This window comes from Suncus etruscus, chromosome 6, assembly GCF_024139225.1.
Source record: "Suncus etruscus isolate mSunEtr1 chromosome 6, mSunEtr1.pri.cur, whole genome shotgun sequence".
Lineage (NCBI taxonomy): Eukaryota > Metazoa > Chordata > Mammalia > Eulipotyphla > Soricidae > Suncus > Suncus etruscus.
In genome coordinates this window covers 70,774,939-70,796,695 of record NC_064853.1, presented here as the reverse complement: position 1 = coordinate 70,796,695, position 21,757 = coordinate 70,774,939, and the positions used below count along the sequence as shown (strand labels likewise).

Below are 21,757 nucleotides of genomic sequence, written 5' to 3'. Positions count from 1 at the left end.
GTTTCAGGATACAGGACAGTGGAAAAACATGCACAGGCAACACTCTCAGTTTCTCACCTTATTTATTTCTTGGATATCTTCATATGCAACAATGACCTATAAAATATAAAATAAAATAAATACCTCACAAAGTGCATCCTGTATACAGAGTTTGATGTAAAATTTTCTTACAAATATGAAAAGAATGATAGCAAATGGTGTACCATTGCTGTGTGGCAAAACTTAGCAGCATGAAGGAGCCATTGAGCCTGATCACTGGCTTGGTGGTTTAGAAATTAGAGCAGAATGAGAATGGGTTTATGTTTGCTTTCTGTTGTCTAGACCCTCATTGTGGAAAAGCAGAAAGTTAATAGTGACTTGTGGGTTCTAGTCAGAATAACTGTTCTCAAAAGTGAAGATGTTATTCATAGGATTAGGATGATTCAGACACAGGAAATGCTAACCAAGGCTTCCCTCATTTTGGACATTATATGCCCTGGGCTTTGTCTGAACTGGAGCCTGAGAGGCCACCCTGCTTATGTGATGAGTAGGACTTTTAAGTGCCAAGTCTCCTCACCCAACAAGTAAAATTTACACTGTCCCTTCAGCTAAAAAGTCAAACAATATCACTTTCTCCATATCATCTGTTGAAGTATTTGCAGTTCACTAGGATTAAAAAATACCAGAATTTGTCTTCTAATGGGAATTCTGACAAAGTCTTAATGTAGAAGAGTGTATAGATTAGGGGAATAGTGTGTTGTAATCATGCAACTTATCACCAATGGGTTGAATAATTAAGTCAACCGGAAGAAATTAAAATAATGTGTGTTCTGAGGTTGATTGTTGTAAATAACTGCCTATCTGCAAGAGCCAAAAAAAAAAAAAAAAAAGTGGAGCTAGTGTTAGACAACTAGATTCATTAAGGGCAGTGTTATTGCCTACATAGCAGTGTCATTTATTTATGAACTACTGGCTCTCTTTTAAATAAAGTCAGAGGAGGAGTCAACGAGGCTTTTAGATAATGAGACTTTTTGTAGGAATGCAACTTAAGTAGATTCTTTGGCTGGTTCTATGACAGTTTTTGAGCAGGACCCCTAACTTTAATTAACCATTTTGCCAGGTGGGCCTCCTTTCTAATTAGTACAGAAGATCTCAACAGATTTTTCCATTTTATTCTCTTTTTAAAAATGTAGGATGATTCCATGACAGTCTTTGGGGCTTGGAACTAATTTGATTAAGTAAAATTGTTGCCAAAATGGTCAGGCAGTCACCTAAATATAGCCAATTGACTGAGAATAGAGCCCTTGAAGAATAGTTCCCTAGAGAAATAACATTACTTTTCTTCCAAGAAATGCAATACAGATGAATTTTATCTACTTTGATAGCAGCTACTAATTGGAATATTTAAGTGATCAGATATGTTAGTAATTCATGAGCTCTCTGAGGAGTAATCTGACAAAAAGAAGAAAGGGCATCTCAAGTTGTCTACATAATAACCTAATTTACAGATTCCAGTCCACATGCTTTGTTGGCTTATACGCCACAGCATAAAGAAATTTGTCACAACAAATTCTGCCTTGGATACCATTAAATTTTAAATTGTGTGTGTGCATCAAGAGATTAGGAAACTTGATTTCTTGCATACCAACTCTGATTAATTCTGTGTCTTCAATTTAGCATGAATCCTAAAGCTATTTTTAAACCTTTGTGAAAAAATCATAAAGGAACTCTAAAAGGATACTGGTGTTCAAGCTAAAAAGGGAGGAAAGGAAAAACTTATGCCAGAACCAGTTAGTTATTCCATAAAATCTTAAATTAGGTCTAAATTACCTAGCAACTTACTTTAGAAAGGATTCAGACATAACACACAGAATTGGAAAAGCTGTGAAAATTCATCATTATTGCAGAACTTCATAAAATAGCAGCATGAGGCTTATCCTTTGTTTTTTGTTTTTTTGTTTTTTTCCTTTGTTTTATGACCAACACCCAGTGACACTCAGGGGTTACTCTTGGCTATGTGCTCAGAAACCGCTCCTGGCTTGGGGTGGACCATATGAAATGCTGGGGGATCGAACCATGGTCCATCCTAAGTTAGTGCATGCAAGGCAAATGCCCTATCACTGCACCACCACTCCAGCCGACGGGGCCTGTCTTAAATCATTTAGTTGAGTGATTTTTCTGTTCCGACAAGTATAAAGAGTTCAGAACTTCTGAAAAATATTAATCAGAAAGACCTAAATATTTTAGACAGATGTGTTTGACCTATGAGGTAATTTGTGATTGAGAAACCTATATATAGGTGAATAGCCTTTAATGTCAATGCAAACTATTTTTGCTACTTTCTAAATTTCAAAATGTCCCTCCCTTTTATGGTCATGCCAAGCCATATCTCACAAAATTCCCACAAGTATTTCTAAATCTAATTTTATTTGTGATAATTTATAGCATAGCTTGTTTACTTCTCAATAGTGAATAGCTGCTTTCTATACTCTTTAAATCCTCATTATTATAATATGCTAACACTTACAAAGATGACTCAAAGTTTGTATTTCAAGAAGTTGAAGATCCAATTCAGGGATTGGACCAAAGAGATAATGCAGGGGCAAAGGCACTTGCTTGTGTGCAAGTTTGATTCCTCTCACCATATATGGTTCCTTGAAGTACTGTCAGGAGTGACATCTGAGCACAGAGCAAGGAGCACCAGGCATACAGCCATGGAGGTCCCTGAGAAACTTTAAGCTGGTTCAGGTAATCCCTAGCAGCACAGGACCCTGAATCCTTTATCCTTCATCTTCAGACCCTCAAACAGAACCTTTAGCCTAGTTAGCTGAAAATCATCAAAGTGGCCTGGGCATCCTGAACATGTCTTGGGAGATCTGAAAGGGGATAGAGATTTTTTTTATTTAATTCTGAAATTCCAAAACAAATCCCAAAGACCTCTACATCCAAGGGGGATTCATGATCCTTGATCCATGACAAAGCATTGAAGAGGAAGTTGACTTGACCATGCTTGTGACATGGGCTGATTCTAGAAGGTACACTATGTTCTCAATCTCAGCCTCCTAGGACTTCATCACAGCTGATCACCACACCACCAACACCTGTGTCACCATGAGCCCAAGTTAAAAAGATACTCCTAAACTGGAGCCTCCCAAAGTGCAGAGCCCTTGGTAAAGAACTAGACAGGCTGCAGTTCTGCAAAATCAAGATTTTGCCAGTCCATCATATATATCTCATGGTGTACCACTTTGATATTTTGGGTTTTTCTAACAAATTAACACAAATTAAAAAAACAAGGAGGGGTGTATTGGTGCTCAGGGGATATTTCTGGCTCTCAGGAGTGACCACTAATAGTGTTGGGGGAAAGGACCCGTATATGGTGCCAGGAATTTGCACCATGGAGTTGGTCACATAAAGGTAAATACTTTTATATCTCCAGCTCTCTATAAAGAAAATTTAAGAGAGGTCAGAGCAATAGTACTGCAGGTAGGGCATTTGCCTTGCATGTAGTCGACATGGGTTTGTTCCCCATGCACAGCCAGGAGTGATTCCTGAATGTAGAGCAAGGAGTAAATGATGAGAACTGTAAGTGTAGCTCCCCCCACCCCCACACAAAGACATTTAAAAGCATAGGGAAGAGGCCAAGGTTTGTGGGGCTGCTAACCATTCTCTGCTGATCTCTGGAGAAATCTGGCAGCTAATAACTAGTCCATGGCTAGTACCAGTATCTTCTGGGACACTGGGACACCCATCCCAAAAACCTCCACCTCAAGATGAGGAGATGTAATCTTTTGAGACTAGTCAACTTTCCCCCCAAGATATCTCAGTTGTGTAGAAACTCACTCTGGAAGACTAAAGCTACGAATGTCAATCCCCAAATAGTTTTTATGATCTTGTATTCTTAGAAATGTACATGACAGATGTGACAGATGTGTTCCTCACTCTCAGCATAAATGGAAGAAAATTTTTATCAACTACATGAAAAAAAGGTTGACTGTAACATGGGAATGCCACATGTCCCATCACTGGTGGTGATAGTTGCTTAGTCTGAGAATTCCAGACATAAGGAAATAGATATGAATAAAAACTTTAGTGGGAATTTGACCTAGTTCAACCACTGTGAAAATAGTGTGGAGGTTTCTTGGAAAAGAAAAAAGTAGTTACCATACACCCAGCACTTCCACTTCTTGGTATCTACTCCAAGGACACAAAAACACTCATATGCAAATCAGTATTCATGAAAGCTCTCAGCAGATAGGCTAAAATATGGAATCAACCTAAGTGCCAAACAAGAGATAGATAATACAAGTATCGTTTATATATACAATGGAATCATATGCATCTGGAACAATGAGAAAATTATAAAATTTTATGCAACTTGATGGACTGGAGGTTATCATGTAATCTGAAATGAGTCAGAAAGACAAATGCCATACTAAAAAAGGGGGGGGGAATTTTATGTATAGAAACAAGTTCTTATCTACTAGAGATAAGAACCCATACATTTTATAATACAAGGGTGCCTCCCACACTGAACATGTGTCATGTGGACCCATGTCATGTGACCTGGCAGCAACTGTCTAATCCTGAGACCTAGACCTCAGACATAGAACTGACACAGATCCCTGCAACATAACCAGCTAAACTCGCCCTGGGAAATTCCTAAAACCTCTCTAGGACCAACTTATAACAGTTTTGATATGACATTCTGACAAAGAGGAAATGGCAATAACTTGATCTAAGAGCAGAATGTCCTAACGGTAAGACAAAATAAGAAGACACTTTGCCCTTTGACCAATGCAAAAACCAAGATTACCAACTACTGAAGACTGACATTGATAGCCAAGACTGGGCAGTTCTTACCCTGGGACCAATATAAAAGACCCTAGCCTAGGCTTCGGCCTAGGATCTGAACAAAAACCAAGATCTCTAGAAGTCTGACTATAACAACTGTAATGGAATAGAACTTCTGGAATCATAATTTAAAAACTGTATTCCAGGCTTTGTTCTAGGATCTGTGCAAAAACCAAGACCACTGATTACAACAACAGTGATGGAACAGAACTTCTAGAACTATAAAGAAAGACTATTCCTAGGCTTCGTCCTATGACCTGTGTAAATACCAAGATATTGAGTTAGAGAGGCCTAATTATATCATCTACAACTGAGTGGAAAGATTCCTGGCACCATAAAAAGAATTGGGGAGTGAAAAGAGCGTGAATGGAGCCTGTAGTGGTTCTCGTGACAGTAGGCTTTAAGGGTGAGGAAACCTGAAATCTCTTAGGCCAAGGGAATTCCCTAACTTCCCCAATTCTTACTATGTCTTTGCAAAAGAAGAAGAAGGAGGAGGAGGAAGAGGAGGAGGAGGAGGAGGAGGAGAAGAAAAGAAGAAGAAGAAGAAGAAGAAAAGAAGAAGGAGGAGGAGAAGGAGAAGAAGAAGAAGAAGAAGAAGAAGAAGAAGAAGAAGAAGAAAAGAAGAAGAGGAAGAGGAGGAGGGAGGAAGTGGAGGGAGGAGGAGAGAGAAGGAAGAGGGAGGAAGAGGAGGAGGAGAAGGAGGAGGGAGGAGGAGGAGAAGGAGGAGGAGGAGAAGAAGAAGAAGAAGTAGAAGGAGGAGGAGGAGGAGAAGAAGGAGGAGGAGAAGAAGAAGAAGAAGAAGAAGAAGAAGAAGAAGAAGAAGAAGAAGAAGAAGAAGAAGAAGAAGAAGAAGGAGGAGGAGGAGGAGGAGGAGAAGGAGGAGAAGGAGGAGAAGGAGAAGAAGGAGGAGGAGGAGGAGGAGAAGAAGAAGAAGAAGAAGAAGAAGGAGGAGGAGGAGGAGGAGAAGAAGAAGAAGAAGAAGAAGAAGAAGGAGGAGGAGGAGGAGGAGAAAGAGGAAGCACAAACCTTTTTATGTAGTTGCTGGTTGGGGGTTTTTAGCCTTTTTTTTTTTTTTGGTCATTGTTGTTGGTGGGTCTTTTTTTTTTTGTCTTTTTCGTAGTTGCTTGCTTTGGTTTTTTGTTTGTCTTGTTTTTGTATTTGTTATTGCTTTGTTGTTTTTGTTTGTTGTTGTTTTTTATTTTATTACCTTTTTCTTCTTTTTTCCCTTCCCTCTTCTAAATTGATATTTATAACACCTAGAAGTACTCCTCCTAGTTTGTTTTTTGGTTTTTTGTTTTTGTTTGTTTGTTTTTTCTTTCATCTTTTTCCTTTTCTTTTCTATATCTCCAATAGAACCACATTGCTTAAACCATCTTGTTTATCCTCATACATTGAGGGGGGGCGGATATGGTACCAGGTTCAGACACTTCCATGAATATTTAGTAGAAATAAAAATAATCAGACCTGAACATAAAACCCAAAGTCAATGACAACAGAATCTATACCTAATACACAGCAACCTGTACAAGTGGGGACCAGTTACACTAGTATTCAGGGGGTAAAGAAGGGAGATATGGGCTGTATGCTGGGAATAAGGGTGGAGGGAGCACATCACTGGTGGTGGAAATGTCCCTTACTCATTGTCATTATGCACCTTAAATATTACTGTAAAAGATTTGTAGTTCACTTTGGCCACAATAAAAATTAAAAAAATAAAAAGAAAGGCAAATACCAGATAATCTCATAGATATACATATATGAGTAACATCAGCTATGCATGCATAACATCATAAGGAAATGCATGATAACAAAGGGGGGCTCCAAATTACTCATGTCTCTTGTTCATAGAAATTAGAGGGACAAGGAAGGAAAGAAAGGGGAAGGGAGTAAAAAGAGCTGGACAGAGGGTAACAGGTAGAGATCAGAGGCCTTGAGCACAGTGGTGCTATAGAATTATAGAAGTATATGTATACATCTAAGCTACAGAGCCAACAATACTGCAAGCATGAAATCTGAACCACAACAACCAAACTTAAAAATGTCCCTGTCCATAGAATGATTGCACTCATTTGTAGGGTATATAAGAAAAATGTATGACAATAATACCTAAAAATAATTGATGAGGGCCAGGAGGACAGTCCATGGTAGGAATCTTGTCACAAAGAGCAGTGAGTGCAGTTAGGTTAGAGAAGTGTGATGGGAGCCTCATGATCCAAAATAAGGACATTGGAGAGACATAGGTCTGAAAGCAAAGCTGATGCATGAAAAAATCCACAAATATTGAAGGAGATGAAATGGGCTCAGGAATTCCAACACACAAGTCTTCTGCCCCTTAGTAGCAGATAGCTCAGTGGAGGAAAGCTGGACATACAAGAGAGCATTTTTCTGAGACCTGGGATTTTTTATTAGGAATAATCCAGACCTCACCCAGGGATGGATAACAGGAAGAGACCTGAGGTGGAGAATAGGGAGGGACGTGCTTAATTCAATAGAGAAGGATCCACTGTGACAATGAATGAGTGGAAATGATCACTCTGAACAAGAACTGGGTGCTGAAAGATAGAAAGTGATAGGCATGATACCCCTTCAGGAACAATATTTCAAATCGCAGTATCTAAAAGGAAAAAAGGAAGATAGAGAAAGAGAGGGATGTAGAGACATTGGTGGGACATTGGTGGTGAAAAATATGCACTAGTGAAAGGATGGTGTTGAACATTGTATGACTAAAATTCAACCATGAACAGTTTTATAATTGTGTATCTCATGGTGATTCAATTTAAAAAAATGTATTAAGAAAAGAAAACCTGTCAGGAAGGTAAATTGAGGCAGGGGAGGAAACCTGGGGACTTTGGTGGAGGGAAGTTGACAATGGTGAGATTGGTGAGCATGTGATCAGTTAAGAAAGTTGGTCTGAGGCCAAGGACATAGCCCTGGCAGTTTCCAGGTTTGTCCTGACCCATCAATTTCCTGGTCTTCCATCCCAGACCCTTCCTGGGAAGTTATTTCCTTCCCCCACTCCTCCCTTCCCTCTTTGCTTCCTCTGCTTCATTTTATTTCTCTTCTCATTTTATTCATCCAAAGTCTAGTTAGTGTGCTTAACAAGAACACAGCTAGTGTACTTAAAAAGAACTTCTTCAAAATAATCTTAGAAATTATAGTTTTTCAAAAATAGAAACTACAGGCAATCAAGTGGAAAAGATATAGATATGAATAATTCAACTCTCAGCTACTGTTAATATCTTGCAATAATTGACACACAAAAAGATTCTGTATATTTGTATAAAAACAATGATGCTGGAGCTGTAGCAATAGTGCAGTGGTAGAGCATTTGCCTTTCATGTGGCTGACCCAGGACAGACCTCGGTTTGATCCCTAGCATCTCATATGGTCCCCTAAGCCAGGAGCAATATCTGAGCAAATACCCAGGAGTAACCTCTGAGCATCACTGGTGTGGCCCCAAAACAAAACAAAGAATGATACTATACAAACTACATTTATTGTATAAAACATACCACAAGAGTATTTTCTTGTTATAAAATACTTAACAATTATTTCTGCTAAATGCATTATATTCTGTTGTAGTTCTGTGCCACTCTTCTATTTAAGAATTCCCTGCTAGAGTGTTGGTGGGGATGCGGTTAGACAGGAACTCTTATCCACTGCTGGTGGGAATGCTGACTAGTTCAACCTTTCTGGAGAGCGATATGGAGATTCCTCCAAAAACTGGAAATTGAGCTCCCATACGATCCTCTCCTAGGAATATACCCTAGGAACACAAAAAATACAATACAAAAACCCTTCCTTACACCTATATTTATTGCAGCACCATTTACCATAGCAAGACTCTGGAAACAATCAAGATGCCCTTCAACAGATGAATGGCTAAAGAAACTGTGGTACATATACACAATGGAATATTATGCAGCCATCAAGAAAGATGAAGTCATGAAATTTTCCTATACATGAATGTACATGGAATGTATTTTTTTTTGCATTGGGAGAACTCCAAGTTTTATTTCTTTTTTTTTTAATTTTTATTTTTAATTATGAGAACAAGGGTGCAAAGTAAGAGGACAAGGTAAAGTTACAGTGGAAGGACAATCACCCAAAACATAATTCTCAGAAGTCCCCTTGCTGATATATTAACTTTGAAATTTCAGCCAAAGAACATTAAGATATATAAGACAGAATCCATGTACAATTACTTTGTCCCTCAAGTCCCCAGATTGTAACACATTATAATATTTCTTAACAGTACACAAGGCAATCTAAAGCCATAAAACTTACGTAACTCCTTAAACATTACAGGCATAGTATTTTCTTACATTTCCATATACATGCATATTAGCTTACGTTAACCTCAAATTTTAAGTGAGTTCTTTTTAAGGATTAGAGTCAAAGGAGCACAGTAAGAATGGTGTTAGAGTGGCAATTGTCGTTTGCATAGGCCCACCAAAATATGAGGAACATGGAAAGAAATAACCTTGGCCTAAGTACAAAGAGACCAGACCCCTGAAGTTTCCTGGCACAAGACCAAGTCTAGGCTCCAAGCAAGCTAGATCGTCCAATCCAATACATTGTCTGTAGTGCCAACACACTTTTATTTTTCACACAGTCTCTGTTGTTGGTATCATGTTTCTGTATTAAAGATCCTGGAATCTGCATATCTTACATTGAAGTCAGGACGTGGAGCATCCTCTCCTTTCACCTCACAATCAAAGGGCAATGCAGGGAGCCCTGTCCTGTAAGCCGGTCGTTGTTGTTGTTAAGTCTTCTCAGTGTTAAGGGAAGTCTCTTTTGAGCAGGTCGAAGCCTGAGCAGTGTAGGTCTTCCATGGTAGAGGATTGCTTCCAGGTGATGTTATAGACCAGCCTGGATGTTTCGTGGATGGCTTTCCTGGTTCAGGGGAGAATGGAATATGCCCTTTCTTCTGAGGTCTGTGCCAGGTCTTTATGTCAATGTTCAGGGTGTAAGGTCCCTTTGCACTACAAGGTTTGTGTGTTCCAATCTCTATTAGATAGGATCTTATTTGTATTTATATTATTTTCCCATTTTAATGTGCCTATGCAAATAAGAAGCAATGCCACATGGTGTTATTGGCGCATATGGGGGCCATAAGAACAATTACAATGATTCCATTGACATGATTCAATCATAAGCATTAAACTGGGGGACTCTTCCACCAAAATTCCTTGTTAAACAGCTCAAAAAGAGAAGATAAAAAGTAGTTAGAATCATCACTGTATAAGACAACATTTAGTAAGAATTATAGCTGTCAGAGAAAAAACACAAAATATACTAAAGAAATACGTGTCCATTTTATGTATCTTGAAACAGTTTGGGGTTGTCATACACAATGCACAGCTTGGACTGTGATTACGATTCTACACTACTGAAGTTAAAAAGAGAAAACTAGATTAGTGATGTTTGAGAAGGTGTTAGAGAGTTAAGGAGTAAAAAAGAGCTTTGTAGGGGTGTGAGAAAGGGGAGAATACAAAATAAACATTCTGTATATGGAAAACATAACATAAGAATAAGGGATATTCTGAATACATGAAATACATGAAGTACGCGCGGGGGCGTAAGCCCCCGCGCGGTTCTGTAGTTTTTGGATGCCTAGGGAGGAATTACTCACCCCCTCCCCCCAGGGCCCGATTAACCAGGCGTGGCCCTGAAGACCCGCCTGGTGTGGGGGAATCTTGCTCCCCTGGACTAAGTGGTCAGCCCAGGGGTCCTATGGCTAGCTGTCCTGCCCAGAGCCCCCAACATACCAGGCAAACACACCAAGAAATCCTGGCATTCGGAGTGTTCTGGTCCCAGCTGAGCCTCTGTGGTTTTTGGATGCCTAGGAAGGATTTCTCACCCCCTCCCCCCAGGGCCCGATTAACCAGGCGTGGCCCTGAAGACCCGCCTGGTGTGGGGGAATCTTGCTCCCCTGGACTAAGTGGTCAGCCCAGGGGTCCTATGGCTAGCTGTCCTGCCCAGAGCCCCCAACATACCAGGCAAACACACCAAGAAATCCTGGCATTCGGAGTGTTCTGGTCCCAGCTGAGCCTCTGTGGTTTTTGGATGCCTAGGAAGGATTTCTCACCCCCTCCCCCCAGGGCCCGATTAACCAGGCGTGGCCCTGAAGACCCGCCTGGTGTGGGGGAATCTTGTTCCCCTGGACTAAGTGGTCAGCCCAGGGGTCCTATGGCTAGCTGTCCTGCCCAGAGCCCCCAACATACCAGGCAAACACACCAAGAAATCCTGGCATTCGGAGTGTTCTGGTCCCAGCCGAGCCTCTGTGGTTTTTGGATGCCTAGGAAGGATTTCTCACCCCCTCCCCCCAGGGCCCGATTAACCAGGCGTGGCCCTGAAGACCCGCCTGGTGTGGGGGAATCTTGTTCCCCTGGACTAAGTGGTCAGCCCAGGGGTCCTATGGCTAGCTGTCCTGCCCAGAGCCCCCAACATACCAGGCAAACACACCAAGAAATCCTGGCATTCGGAGTGTTCTGGTCCCAGCCGAGCCTCTGTGGTTTTTGGATGCCTAGGAAGGATTTCTCACCCCCTCCCCCCAGGGCCCGATTAACCAGGCGTGGCCCTGAAGACCCGCCTGGTGTGGGGGAATCTTGCTCCCCTGGACTAAGTGGTCAGCCCAGGGGTCCTATGGCTAGCTGTCCTGCCCAGAGCCCCCAACATACCAGGCAAACACACCAAGAAATCCTGGCATTCGGAGTGTTCTGGTCCCAGCCGAGCCTCTGTGGTTTTTGGATGCCTAGGAAGGATTTCTCACCCCCTCCCCCCAGGGCCCGATTAACCAGGCGTGGCCCTGAAGACCCGCCTGGTGTGGGGGAATCTTGTTCCCCTGGACTAAGTGGTCAGCCCAGGGGTCCTATGGCTAGCTGTCCTGCCCAGAGCCCCCAACATACCAGGCAAACACACCAAGAAATCCTGGCATTCGGAGTGTTCTGGTCCCAGCTGAGCCTCTGTGGTTTTTGGATGCCTAGGAAGGATTTCTCACCCCCTCCCCCCAGGGCCCGATTAACCAGGCGTGGCCCTGAAGACCCGCCTGGTGTGGGGGAATCTTGCTCCCCTGGACTAAGTGGTCAGCCCAGGGGTCCTATGGCTAGCTGTCCTGCCCAGAGCCCCCAACATACCAGGCAAACACACCAAGAAATCCTGGCATTCGGAGTGTTCTGGTCCCAGCCGAGCCTCTGTGGTTTTTGGATGCCTAGGAAGGATTTCTCACCCCCTCCCCCCAGGGCCCGATTAACCAGGCGTGGCCCTGAAGACCCGCCTGGTGTGGGGGAATCTTGCTCCCCTGGACTAAGTGGTCAGCCCAGGGGTCCTATGGCTAGCTGTCCTGCCCAGAGCCCCCAACATACCAGGCAAACACACCAAGAAATCCTGGCATTCGGAGTGTTCTGGTCCCAGCTGAGCCTCTGTGGTTTTTGGATGCCTAGGAAGGATTTCTCACCCCCTCCCCCCAGGGCCCGATTAACCAGGCGTGGCCCTGAAGACCCGCCTGGTGTGGGGGAATCTTGCTCCCCTGGACTAAGTGGTCAGCCCAGGGGTCCTATGGCTAGCTGTCCTGCCCAGAGCCCCCATCATACCAGGCAAACACACCAAGAAATCCTGGCATTCGGAGTGTTCTGGGCCCAGCCGAGCCTCTGTGGTTTTTGGATGCCTAGGAAGGATTTCTCACCCCCTCCCCCCAGGGCCCGATTAACCAGGCGTGGCCCTGAAGACCCGCCTGGTGTGGGGGAATCTTGCTCCCCTGGACTAAGTGGTCAGCCCAGGGGTCCTATGGCTAGCTGTCCTGCCCAGAGCCCCCAACATACCAGGCAAACACACCAAGAAATCCTGGCATTCGGAGTGTTCTGGTCCCAGCTGAGCCTCTGTGGTTTTTGGATGCCTAGGAAGGATTTCTCACCCCTCCCCCCCAGGGCCCGATTAACCAGGCGTGGCCCTGAAGACCCGCCTGGTGTGGGGGAATCTTGCTCCCCTGGACTAAGTGGTCAGCCCAGGGGTCCTATGGCTAGCTGTCCTGCCCAGAGCCCCCATCATACCAGGCAAACACACCAAGAAATCCTGGCATTCGGAGTGTTCTGGGCCCAGCCGAGCCTCTGTGGTTTTTGGATGCCTAGGAAGGATTTCTCACCCCCTCCCCCCAGGGCCCGATTAACCAGGCGTGGCCCTGAAGACCCGCCTGGTGTGGGGGAATCTTGTTCCCCTGGACTAAGTGGTCAGCCCAGGGGTCCTATGGCTAGCTGTCCTGCCCAGAGCCCCCAACATACCAGGCAAACACACCAAGAAATCCTGGCATTCGGAGTGTTCTGGGCCCAGCCGAGCCTCTGTGGTTTTTGGATGCCTAGGAAGGATTTCTCACCCCCTCCCCCCAGGGCCCGATTAACCAGGCGTGGCCCTGAAGACCCGCCTGGTGTGGGGGAATCTTGCTCCCCTGGACTAAGTGGTCAGCCCAGGGGTCCTATGGCTAGCTGTCCTGCCCAGAGCCCCCAACATACCAGGCAAACACACCAAGAAATCCTGGCATTCGGAGTGTTCTGGGCCCAGCCGAGCCTCTGTGGTTTTTGGATGCCTAGGAAGGATTTCTCACCCCCTCCCCCCAGGGCCCGATTAACCAGGCGTGGCCCTGAAGACCCGCCTGGTGTGGGGGAATCTTGCTCCCCTGGACTAAGTGGTCAGCCCAGGGGTCCTATGGCTAGCTGTCCTGCCCAGAGCCCCCAACATACCAGGCAAACACACCAAGAAATCCTGGCATTCGGAGTGTTCTGGGCCCAGCCGGGCCTCTGTAGTTTTTGGATGCCTAGGGAGGAATTTCTCACCCCCTCCCCCCAAGGCCCGATTAACCAGGCGTGGCCCTGAAGACACGCCTGGTGTGGGGGGAATCATGCTCTCCTGGACAAAGTGGTCAGCCCAGGGTCCTATGGCTAGCTGTTCTGCCCAGAGCCCCCACATGGAATGTATTATGCTGAGTGAAATAAGTCAGAGAGAAAGACAAAGATGGAGAATGGTCTCACTCATCTATGGGTTTTAAGAAAAATGAAAGATATTCTCAAATTTCTCATTTACAGAGACAAAAGCAGAGAGGGTTGGATGTTACAGCCAACCTCATGAATCTCACCACAAAGAGTGATGAGTTTAGTTAGAGAAATAACCACATTGGGAACTATCCTAACAATGAGAATATATGAGGGAAGTGGAAAGCCTGTCTAGAGTACAGGTGGGGCGGGAAGGGGAGGAGGGATATTTGGGACATTGGTGATGGGAATGTTGTACTGGTGTTGGGGGGGTGTCATCTGATATGACTGAAACCCAACCACAATCATGTTTGTAACCAAGGTGTTTAAATAAAAAAAAAGATAAAAAAAAATAAGAATGCCTTGCTAGGTGATTCTTTTTCTGGTAGATTTCTTTCCCCTGCCCATCCATATTAATAAAGACAGTCCACTTTTTTTTATCACATCCTCCCCCTCATTCCCTTCCTATGTGTTTATGTATTTGTTCTCTGCATATCTCCCCAAACCCTCCAAGTACCCAGTTCACACACTTAATGGGCATTGGTGCAAGATTTACCTGCCATCCTCCTTGTAATTCACCTGGTATCTAACAATTGACTGACTTCTCCTTCGGGCTTCACTCTATGATAGCCAAACACCTTCCAAGTTGTTTCAGTTTATTTAAGCATCTAGTTAAACTGTGTGTCCTTGGTTTTCTAAATCCCCAGGGAATATCCAGGACTAAGTAAATATTTGGAGTTGGTATAGTCCAGCTTGCCTTGCATTTCTAAATGCCATATTTAAGTTCACAGCAAAAGCCTGAATCTATGTGCACTATAGTGGCAAAGGTTTCTTGAACTTTTCCAAGCACAAGGTTCACAGTGTAGGGGCAAAATGGAGGTTGAGCCTTCACTAACCAAACTTATGTTTGTCCACCAAAGCTTCCCAGTTTAGCTGCTGTTGCCCCTGGTTGTTTAGACATTGAGGCTAAAATTGAAAATGTGCTCATCACCTAGATTAGAATAACACCTTTACTTATCATTTGGGTTATACGGCAGTGTAACTAATTTTTGGGAGTGTAAAGCCACAGATCCATATCTTTGTTTATTAACAATTTGAAAGTAGCCATAATAATGTGGAAGTGTATTTCTCATGCCTGGATTTTTTTTTGGAATAAACCTTACCAAATAGTTGAATCTGGGCTATGAGGAACTTGCCTTTTCCTTGTTCAACTGTTTAGAAACTTGAGAACAGAAAATAATTCTGATCACTCTTAATTGTGAGAGTTTTCCCTCAAAATTAATTGAGACTAAGAAAATTGATAGTTTTAGGATACAACACAGAAGATAAACTGTAGTTCTCCATATTAACTGTATGAGAGACTGAGTAGCAGAATATTGGTTATCACCTAGCAACTAATTTATAAACAAGGAACAACATGTTGACAGAATCAGACATCCTGGGGAACATTTTAGTCATTAAGTTCATGTATATTATTTCTGATACCCTATTATCTTCTTCTGACCCAGTCAATGTTTATTACTGGGGGTGCCAATGTTTATTGCTGGGGGTGCCTGGTGAGGGTACTTGCCTTCCATGCGGCCAACCGGGGTAATCACTGGCATCTCATATGGTCCCCAAACCTATCGGGAGTGATTCCTGAGTACAGAGCCAGGCATAACCCCTCAGCACTTTTGGGTGTAGCTCCTTCCATAAAAATTCATTATTGTTATTTGAAAGGTGTGATAAGTTAGAACCTGTTATGGTTGAAGAATATATTGCTATAATGAAGTTTCAAAGTCCAAAAATGTTTCTAATGTCGTTTCCTTGATGCGCCCCCCTTTCTTCACAGGGTACTGAGATAGTAACAGGAAGTGCAAATGAAGGGAATTACTTCCGGATACATATCAATAAGTATAGAATGGTGGAAACCATCACATGCCTTTCAAAGAAGCCATTCCCCACTTCCAACTACATCCGCTTGTTTGGCCAACATGAGCAAGTCCTCAACAATCTGTGTGGTCGATTCAATGACAACATGATCCCAGATCTCTACAGGTAAGCTGAGTATTGCAGTTTATTCTTTTTTTTTTAATAAATTTATTTAAACACCTTAATTACATACATGATTGTGTTTGGGTTTCAGTCATGTAAAGAACACCACCCATCACCAGTGCAACATTACCATCACCAATGTCCCAAGTCTCCCTTCACCCCACCCGACCCCCGCCTGTACTCTAGACAGGCTCTCCATTTTCCTCATACATTCTCATTATTAGGACAGTTCAAAATGTAGTTATTTCCCTAACTAAACTCATCACTCTTTGTGGTGAGCTTCCTGAGGTGAGCTGGAACTTCCAGCTCTTTTCTCTTTTGTGTCTGAAAATTATTATTACAAGGGTGTCTTTCATTTTTCTTAAAACCCATAGATGAGTGAGACCATTCTGCGTTTTTCTCTCTCTCTCTGACTTATTTCACTCAGAATAATAGATTCCGTGTACATCCATGTATAGGAAAATTTCATGACTTCATCTCTCCTGACAGCTGCATAATATTCCATTGTGTATATGTACCACAGTTTCCTTTAGCCATTCGTCTGTTGAAGGGCATCTTGGTTGTTTCCAGAGTCTTGCTATGGTAAATAGTGCTGCAATGAATATAGGTGTAAGGAAGGGGTTTTTGTTTTGTATTTTTGTGTTCCTAGGGTATATTCCTAGGAGTGGTATAGCTGGATCGTATGGGAGCTCGATTTCCAGTTTTTGGAGGAATCTCCATATCGCTTTCCATAAAGGTTGAACTAGACGGCATTCCCACCAGCAGTGGATAAGAGTTCCTTTCTCTCCACATCCCCGCCAACACTGTTGATTCTCATTCTTTGTGATGTGTGCCATTCTCTGGGGTGTGAGGTTGTATCTCATCGTTGTTTTAATTTGCATCTCCCTGATGATTAGTGATGTGGAACATTTTTTCATGTGTCTTTTGGCCATGTGTATTTCTTCTTTGTCAAAGTGTCTGTTCATTTCTTCTCCCCATTTTTTGATGGGGTTAGATATTTTTTTCTTGTAAAGTTCTGTCAGTGCCTTGTATATTTTGGAGATTAGCCCCTTATCTGATGGGTATTGAGTGAATAGTTTCTCCCACTCAGTGGGTGGCTCTTGTATCCTGGGCACTATTTACTTTGAGGTGCAGAAGCTTCTCAGCTTAATATATTCCCATCTGTTAATCTCTGCTTTCACTTGCTTGGAGAGTGCAGTTTCCTCCTTGAAGATGCCTGTAATGTCCTGGAGTGTTTTGCCTATGTGCTGTTCTATATATCTTATGGTTTTGGGGCTGATATCGAGGTCTTTAATCCATTTGGATTTTACCTTCATACATGATGTTAGCTGGGGGTCTAAGTTCAATTTTTTGCAAGTGGCTATCCAATTGTGCCAACACCACTTGTTGAAGAGGCTTTCCCTGCTCCATTTAGGATTTCCTGCTCCTTTATCAAAAATTAGGTGATTGTATGTCTGGGGAACATTTTCTGAGTATTCAAGCCTATTCCACTGATCTGAGGGTCTGTCCTTATTCCAATACCATGCTGTTTTGATAACTGTTGCTTTGTAGTACAGTTTAAAGTTGGGGAAAGTAATTCCTCCCATATTCTTTTTCCCAATGATTGCTTTAGCTATTCGAGGGTGTTTATTGTTCCAAATGAATTTCAAAAGTGTCTGATCCACTTCTTTGAAGAATGTCATGGGTATCTTTAGAGGGATGGCATTAAATCTGTATAATGCCTTGGGGGTATTGCCATTTTGATGATGTTAATCCTGCCAATCCATAAGCAGGGTATGCGTTTCCATTTCCATGTGTCCTCTCTTATTTCTTGGACCAGAGTTTTATAGTTTTCTTTGTATAGGTCCTTCACATATTTAGTCAAGTTGATTCCAAGATATTTGAGTTTGTGTGGCACTATTGTGAATGGGGTTGATTTCTTAATGTCCATTTCATCCTTATTACTATTGGTGTATAGAAAGGCCATTGATTTTTGTGTGTTAATTTTGTAGCCTGACACCTTGCTATATGAGACTATTGTTTCTAGAAGCTTTTTGATAGAGTCTTTAGTGTTTTCTAAGTAGAGTATCATGTCATCTGCAAACAGTGAGAGCTTGACTTCTTTCTTTCCTATCTGGATTCCCTTGATATCCTTTTCTTGCCTAATCGCTATAGCAAGTACTTCCAGTGCTATGTTGAATAGGAGTGGTGAGAGAGGACAGCCTTGTCTTGTGCCAGAATTTAGAGGGAAGGCTTTCAGTTTTTCTCCATTGAGGATAATATTTGCCACTGGCTTGTGGTAGATGGCCTTCACTATATTGAGAAAGGTTCCCTCCATTCCCATCTTGCTGAGAGTTTTGATCAAGAATGGGTGTTGGACCTTATCAAATGCTTTCTCTGCATCTATTGATATGATCATGTGGTTTTTATTTTTCTTGTTATTGATGTTGTGTATTATGTTGATAGATTTACGGATGTTAAACCAGCCTTGCATTCCTGGGATGAAACCTACTTGATCGTAGTGGATGATCTTCTTAACGAGGCATTGAATCCTATTAGCCAGGATTTTGTTGAGGATCTTTGCATCTGCATTCATCAGTGATATTGGTCTGTAATTTTCTTTTTTGGTAGCGTCTCTGTCTGGTTTAGGTATCAAGGTGATGTTGGCTTCATAAAAGCTATTTGGAAGTGTTTCTGTTTGTTCAATTTCATGAAAGAGTCTTGCCAAGATTGGCACTAGTTCCTCTTGGAAAGTTTGATAGAATTCATTAGTGAATCCATCTGGACCTGGGCTTTTGTTTTTCGGCAGACATTTGATTACTGTTTTAATTTCATCAATGGTGATGGGGGTGTTTAGATATGCTACATCCTCTTCCTTCAACTGTGGAAGATTATAAGAGTCCAAGAATTTATCCATTTCTTCCAGGTTTTCATTTTTAGTGGCGTAGAGTTTTTCAAAGTAGTTTCTGATTACCCTTTGAATCTCTGTCATATCAGTAGTGATCTCTCTTTTTTCATTCCTGATACGAGTTATCAAGTTTCTCTCTCTCTCTTTCTTTGTTAGGTTTGCCAGTTGTCTATCAATCTTGTTTATTTTTTCAAAGAACCAACTTCTGCTTTCGTTGATCTTTCGGATTGTTTTTTGAGTTTCCACTTGGTTGATTTATGCTCTCAGCTTTGTTATTTCCTTCTGTCTTCCTAGTCTTGGGTCCTTTTGTTGAGCATTTTCTAGTTCTATTAGCTGTGTCATTAAGCTACTCAGGTAGGCTCCTTCTTCCTTCCTGATGTGTGCTTGCAAAGCTATAAATTTTCCTCTCAGTACTGCTTTTGCTGTGTCCCATAAGTTCTGATAGTTTGTGTCTTTATTGTCATTTGTTTCCAGGAACCTTTTGATTTCCTCCTTGATTTAATCTCGGACCCACTGGTTATTGAGCATGAGGCTGTTTAACTTCCAGGTGTTAAAGTTTTTCTTCTGAGTCCCTTTGGAATTCACAAATAATTTCAGAGCCTTGTGGTCAGCGAAGGTAGTCTGTAAAATTTCTATCCTCTTGATCTTATGGAGGTATGTTTTATGTGCCAGCATGTAGTCTATCCTGGAGAATGTCCCATGTACATTGGAGAAGAATGTGTATCCAGGTTTCTGGGGATGGAGTGTCCTATATATATCCACTAGGCCTCTTTCTTCCATTTCTCTCCTCAGGTCTAGTATATTCTTGTTGGGTTTCAGTCTGGTTGACCTATCCAGTGTTGACAAACCCGTGTTAAGGTCCCCCACAATTACTGTGTTGTTGTTGATATTATTTTTCAGATTTGTCAACAGTTGTATTAAATATTTTGCTGGCCCCTCATTTGGTGCATATATGTTTAGGAGAGTGAATTCTTCCTGCTCTACGTACCCCTTGATTAATATAAAATGTCCATCTTTGTCCATTACAACCTTCCTGAGTATAAAGTTTGCATTATCTGATATTAGTATGGCCACTCCAGCTTTTTTATGGGTGTTGTTTGCTTGAATAATTTTTCTCCAGCCTTTTATTTTGAGTCTATGTTTGTTCTGACTATTCAGGTGCGTTTCTTTTAGGCAGCAGAAAGTTGGATTGAGTTTTTTGATCCATTTAGCCACTCTGTGTCTCTTAACTGGTGCATTTAGTCCATTGACGTTGAGAGAAAGAATTGTCCTGGGATTTAACGCCATCTTTATTTCAAAATTTGGTGTGTCTTTTGGGTAGTCTTGTCTTAGATTAGGTCTTTCAGTTTTTCTCTTAAGACTGGTTTTGTGTCTGTGAAGTTTCTGAGCTGTTTTTTGTCTGTGAAACCATGTATTCTTCCATCAAAATGGAAAGTGAGTTTTCCTGAGTATAGTATTCTGGGTGAAGCATTCATTTCATTTAGTCTTGTCACAATATCCCACCACTGCATTCTGGCATTGAGTGTTTCTGGTGACAGGTCTGCTGTAAATCTCAGGGAAGCTTGCTTGAACGTGATTTCCCCTTTTGATCTTGCTGTTTTCAGAATTCTGTCTCTATCTGTGGGATTTGTCATTGTGACTAGGATGTGTCTTGGGGTGGTTTTACTGGGGTCTCTTTTGGTTGGTACTCTTCGGGCATGCAGGATTTGATCACATATATTCTTTAGCTCTGGAAGTTTCTCTTTAATGATGTTCTTGACCGTTGATTCTTCCTGGAAATTTTCTTCCTGGGTCTCTGGGACTCCAATGATTCTTAAGTTGTTTCTGTTGATCTTATCATAGACTTCTATTTTCATCTGTTCCCATTCTTTGACTAATTTTTCCATTGTCTGCTCATTTGCTTTAAGTTTTTTGTCCAATCTCTCCTGCTGTATGGAATTGTTATGTATCTCATCTTCCACAGCACCAAGTCTATTCTCAGCTTCTGATACCCTGTCCCAGAGCTTATCCATTTTGTCATTCACTTCGTTTACTGACTTTTTCAGTCCTGTTAGTTGACATGCTATTTCGGTTTGGAGTTTTGTGATTTCTGTCTTCATATTTTCTTGGTTCTTATTAGTGTTCTGTTCAACTCGATCCATGGTTTTTTGGAGTCCGTTGAGCATCTTCCATATTGCTAGTCTAAAGTCCTTATCTGAGAGGTTGATTAGTTGGTTGGTCATTATCTGGTCCTCAGAATTGTCATCTTCATTCTCTATGTCTGATGCTGGCCTGCGTTGTTTCCCCATTGTCACACTTGTATTGTGGGTTTTTTTACGTGTTTTGGTGGTATTCATTATCTATATGATGCAGGCAGCACACTCCTCTGGTTCCTTCCTTTCTGGATGGGCTGACTTACCTCTAAGGGAGGGGAGTCCTCCGTGGATGAAGCCTCACACTGGGTCAAATCTTAGGCCCGAGCATGCAACAGAGAAGACAGTCCGAAGAGAAATGTTTGCTTCTGTGATATAGCGCCGTTCCTAGTGTGATATTTCCTTCTTGTTGCAATGGAGTTCTTTCCTTAGAAAGAGTGCACGGCCGCGTAGCGAAGCGGAGTAGACAGTAGACAGACATAGACAGGTCACACTCACAGTTTTTCACAGTTGGGCCCCACTGGGCCGGTGTACTTTTGCGGATTTTCCCCGCCTGGTGTCACACACAGGGAGCCGGCTTTTGCAAAGCTTTGCCGGTTTTCATGCTCTGTAGTCCCTCCCTGAAAATGGTGTCTGGGCGAGCGAGGTTTCTGGAGCCTCTTTTTGCCCCACTCGCAAGAGTTTCACGCAAGAGGACAGTAGACAGACATAGACAGGTCACACTCACAGTTTTTCACAGTTGGGCCCCACTGGGCCGGTGTACTTTTGCGGATTTTCCCCGCCTGGTGTCACACACAGGGAGCCGGCTTTTGCAAAGCTTTGCCAGTTTTCATGCTCTGTAGTCCCTC

At 42.5% G+C, this 21,757-nt stretch overlaps 1 protein-coding gene across 1 annotated transcript in view; it reads left to right on the top strand.

The window, feature by feature from the left end:
• The window catches only part of CFAP61 (cilia and flagella associated protein 61), a 391,053-nt gene that overhangs the window by 309,025 nt on the left and 60,271 nt on the right, over positions 1-21,757 (top strand). The window contains exon 26 of the mRNA XM_049774327.1: positions 15,688-15,893. Coding sequence (XP_049630284.1) covers positions 15,688-15,893 — 206 coding nt within the window. The remainder of the gene's footprint in view (positions 1-15,687; positions 15,894-21,757) is intronic.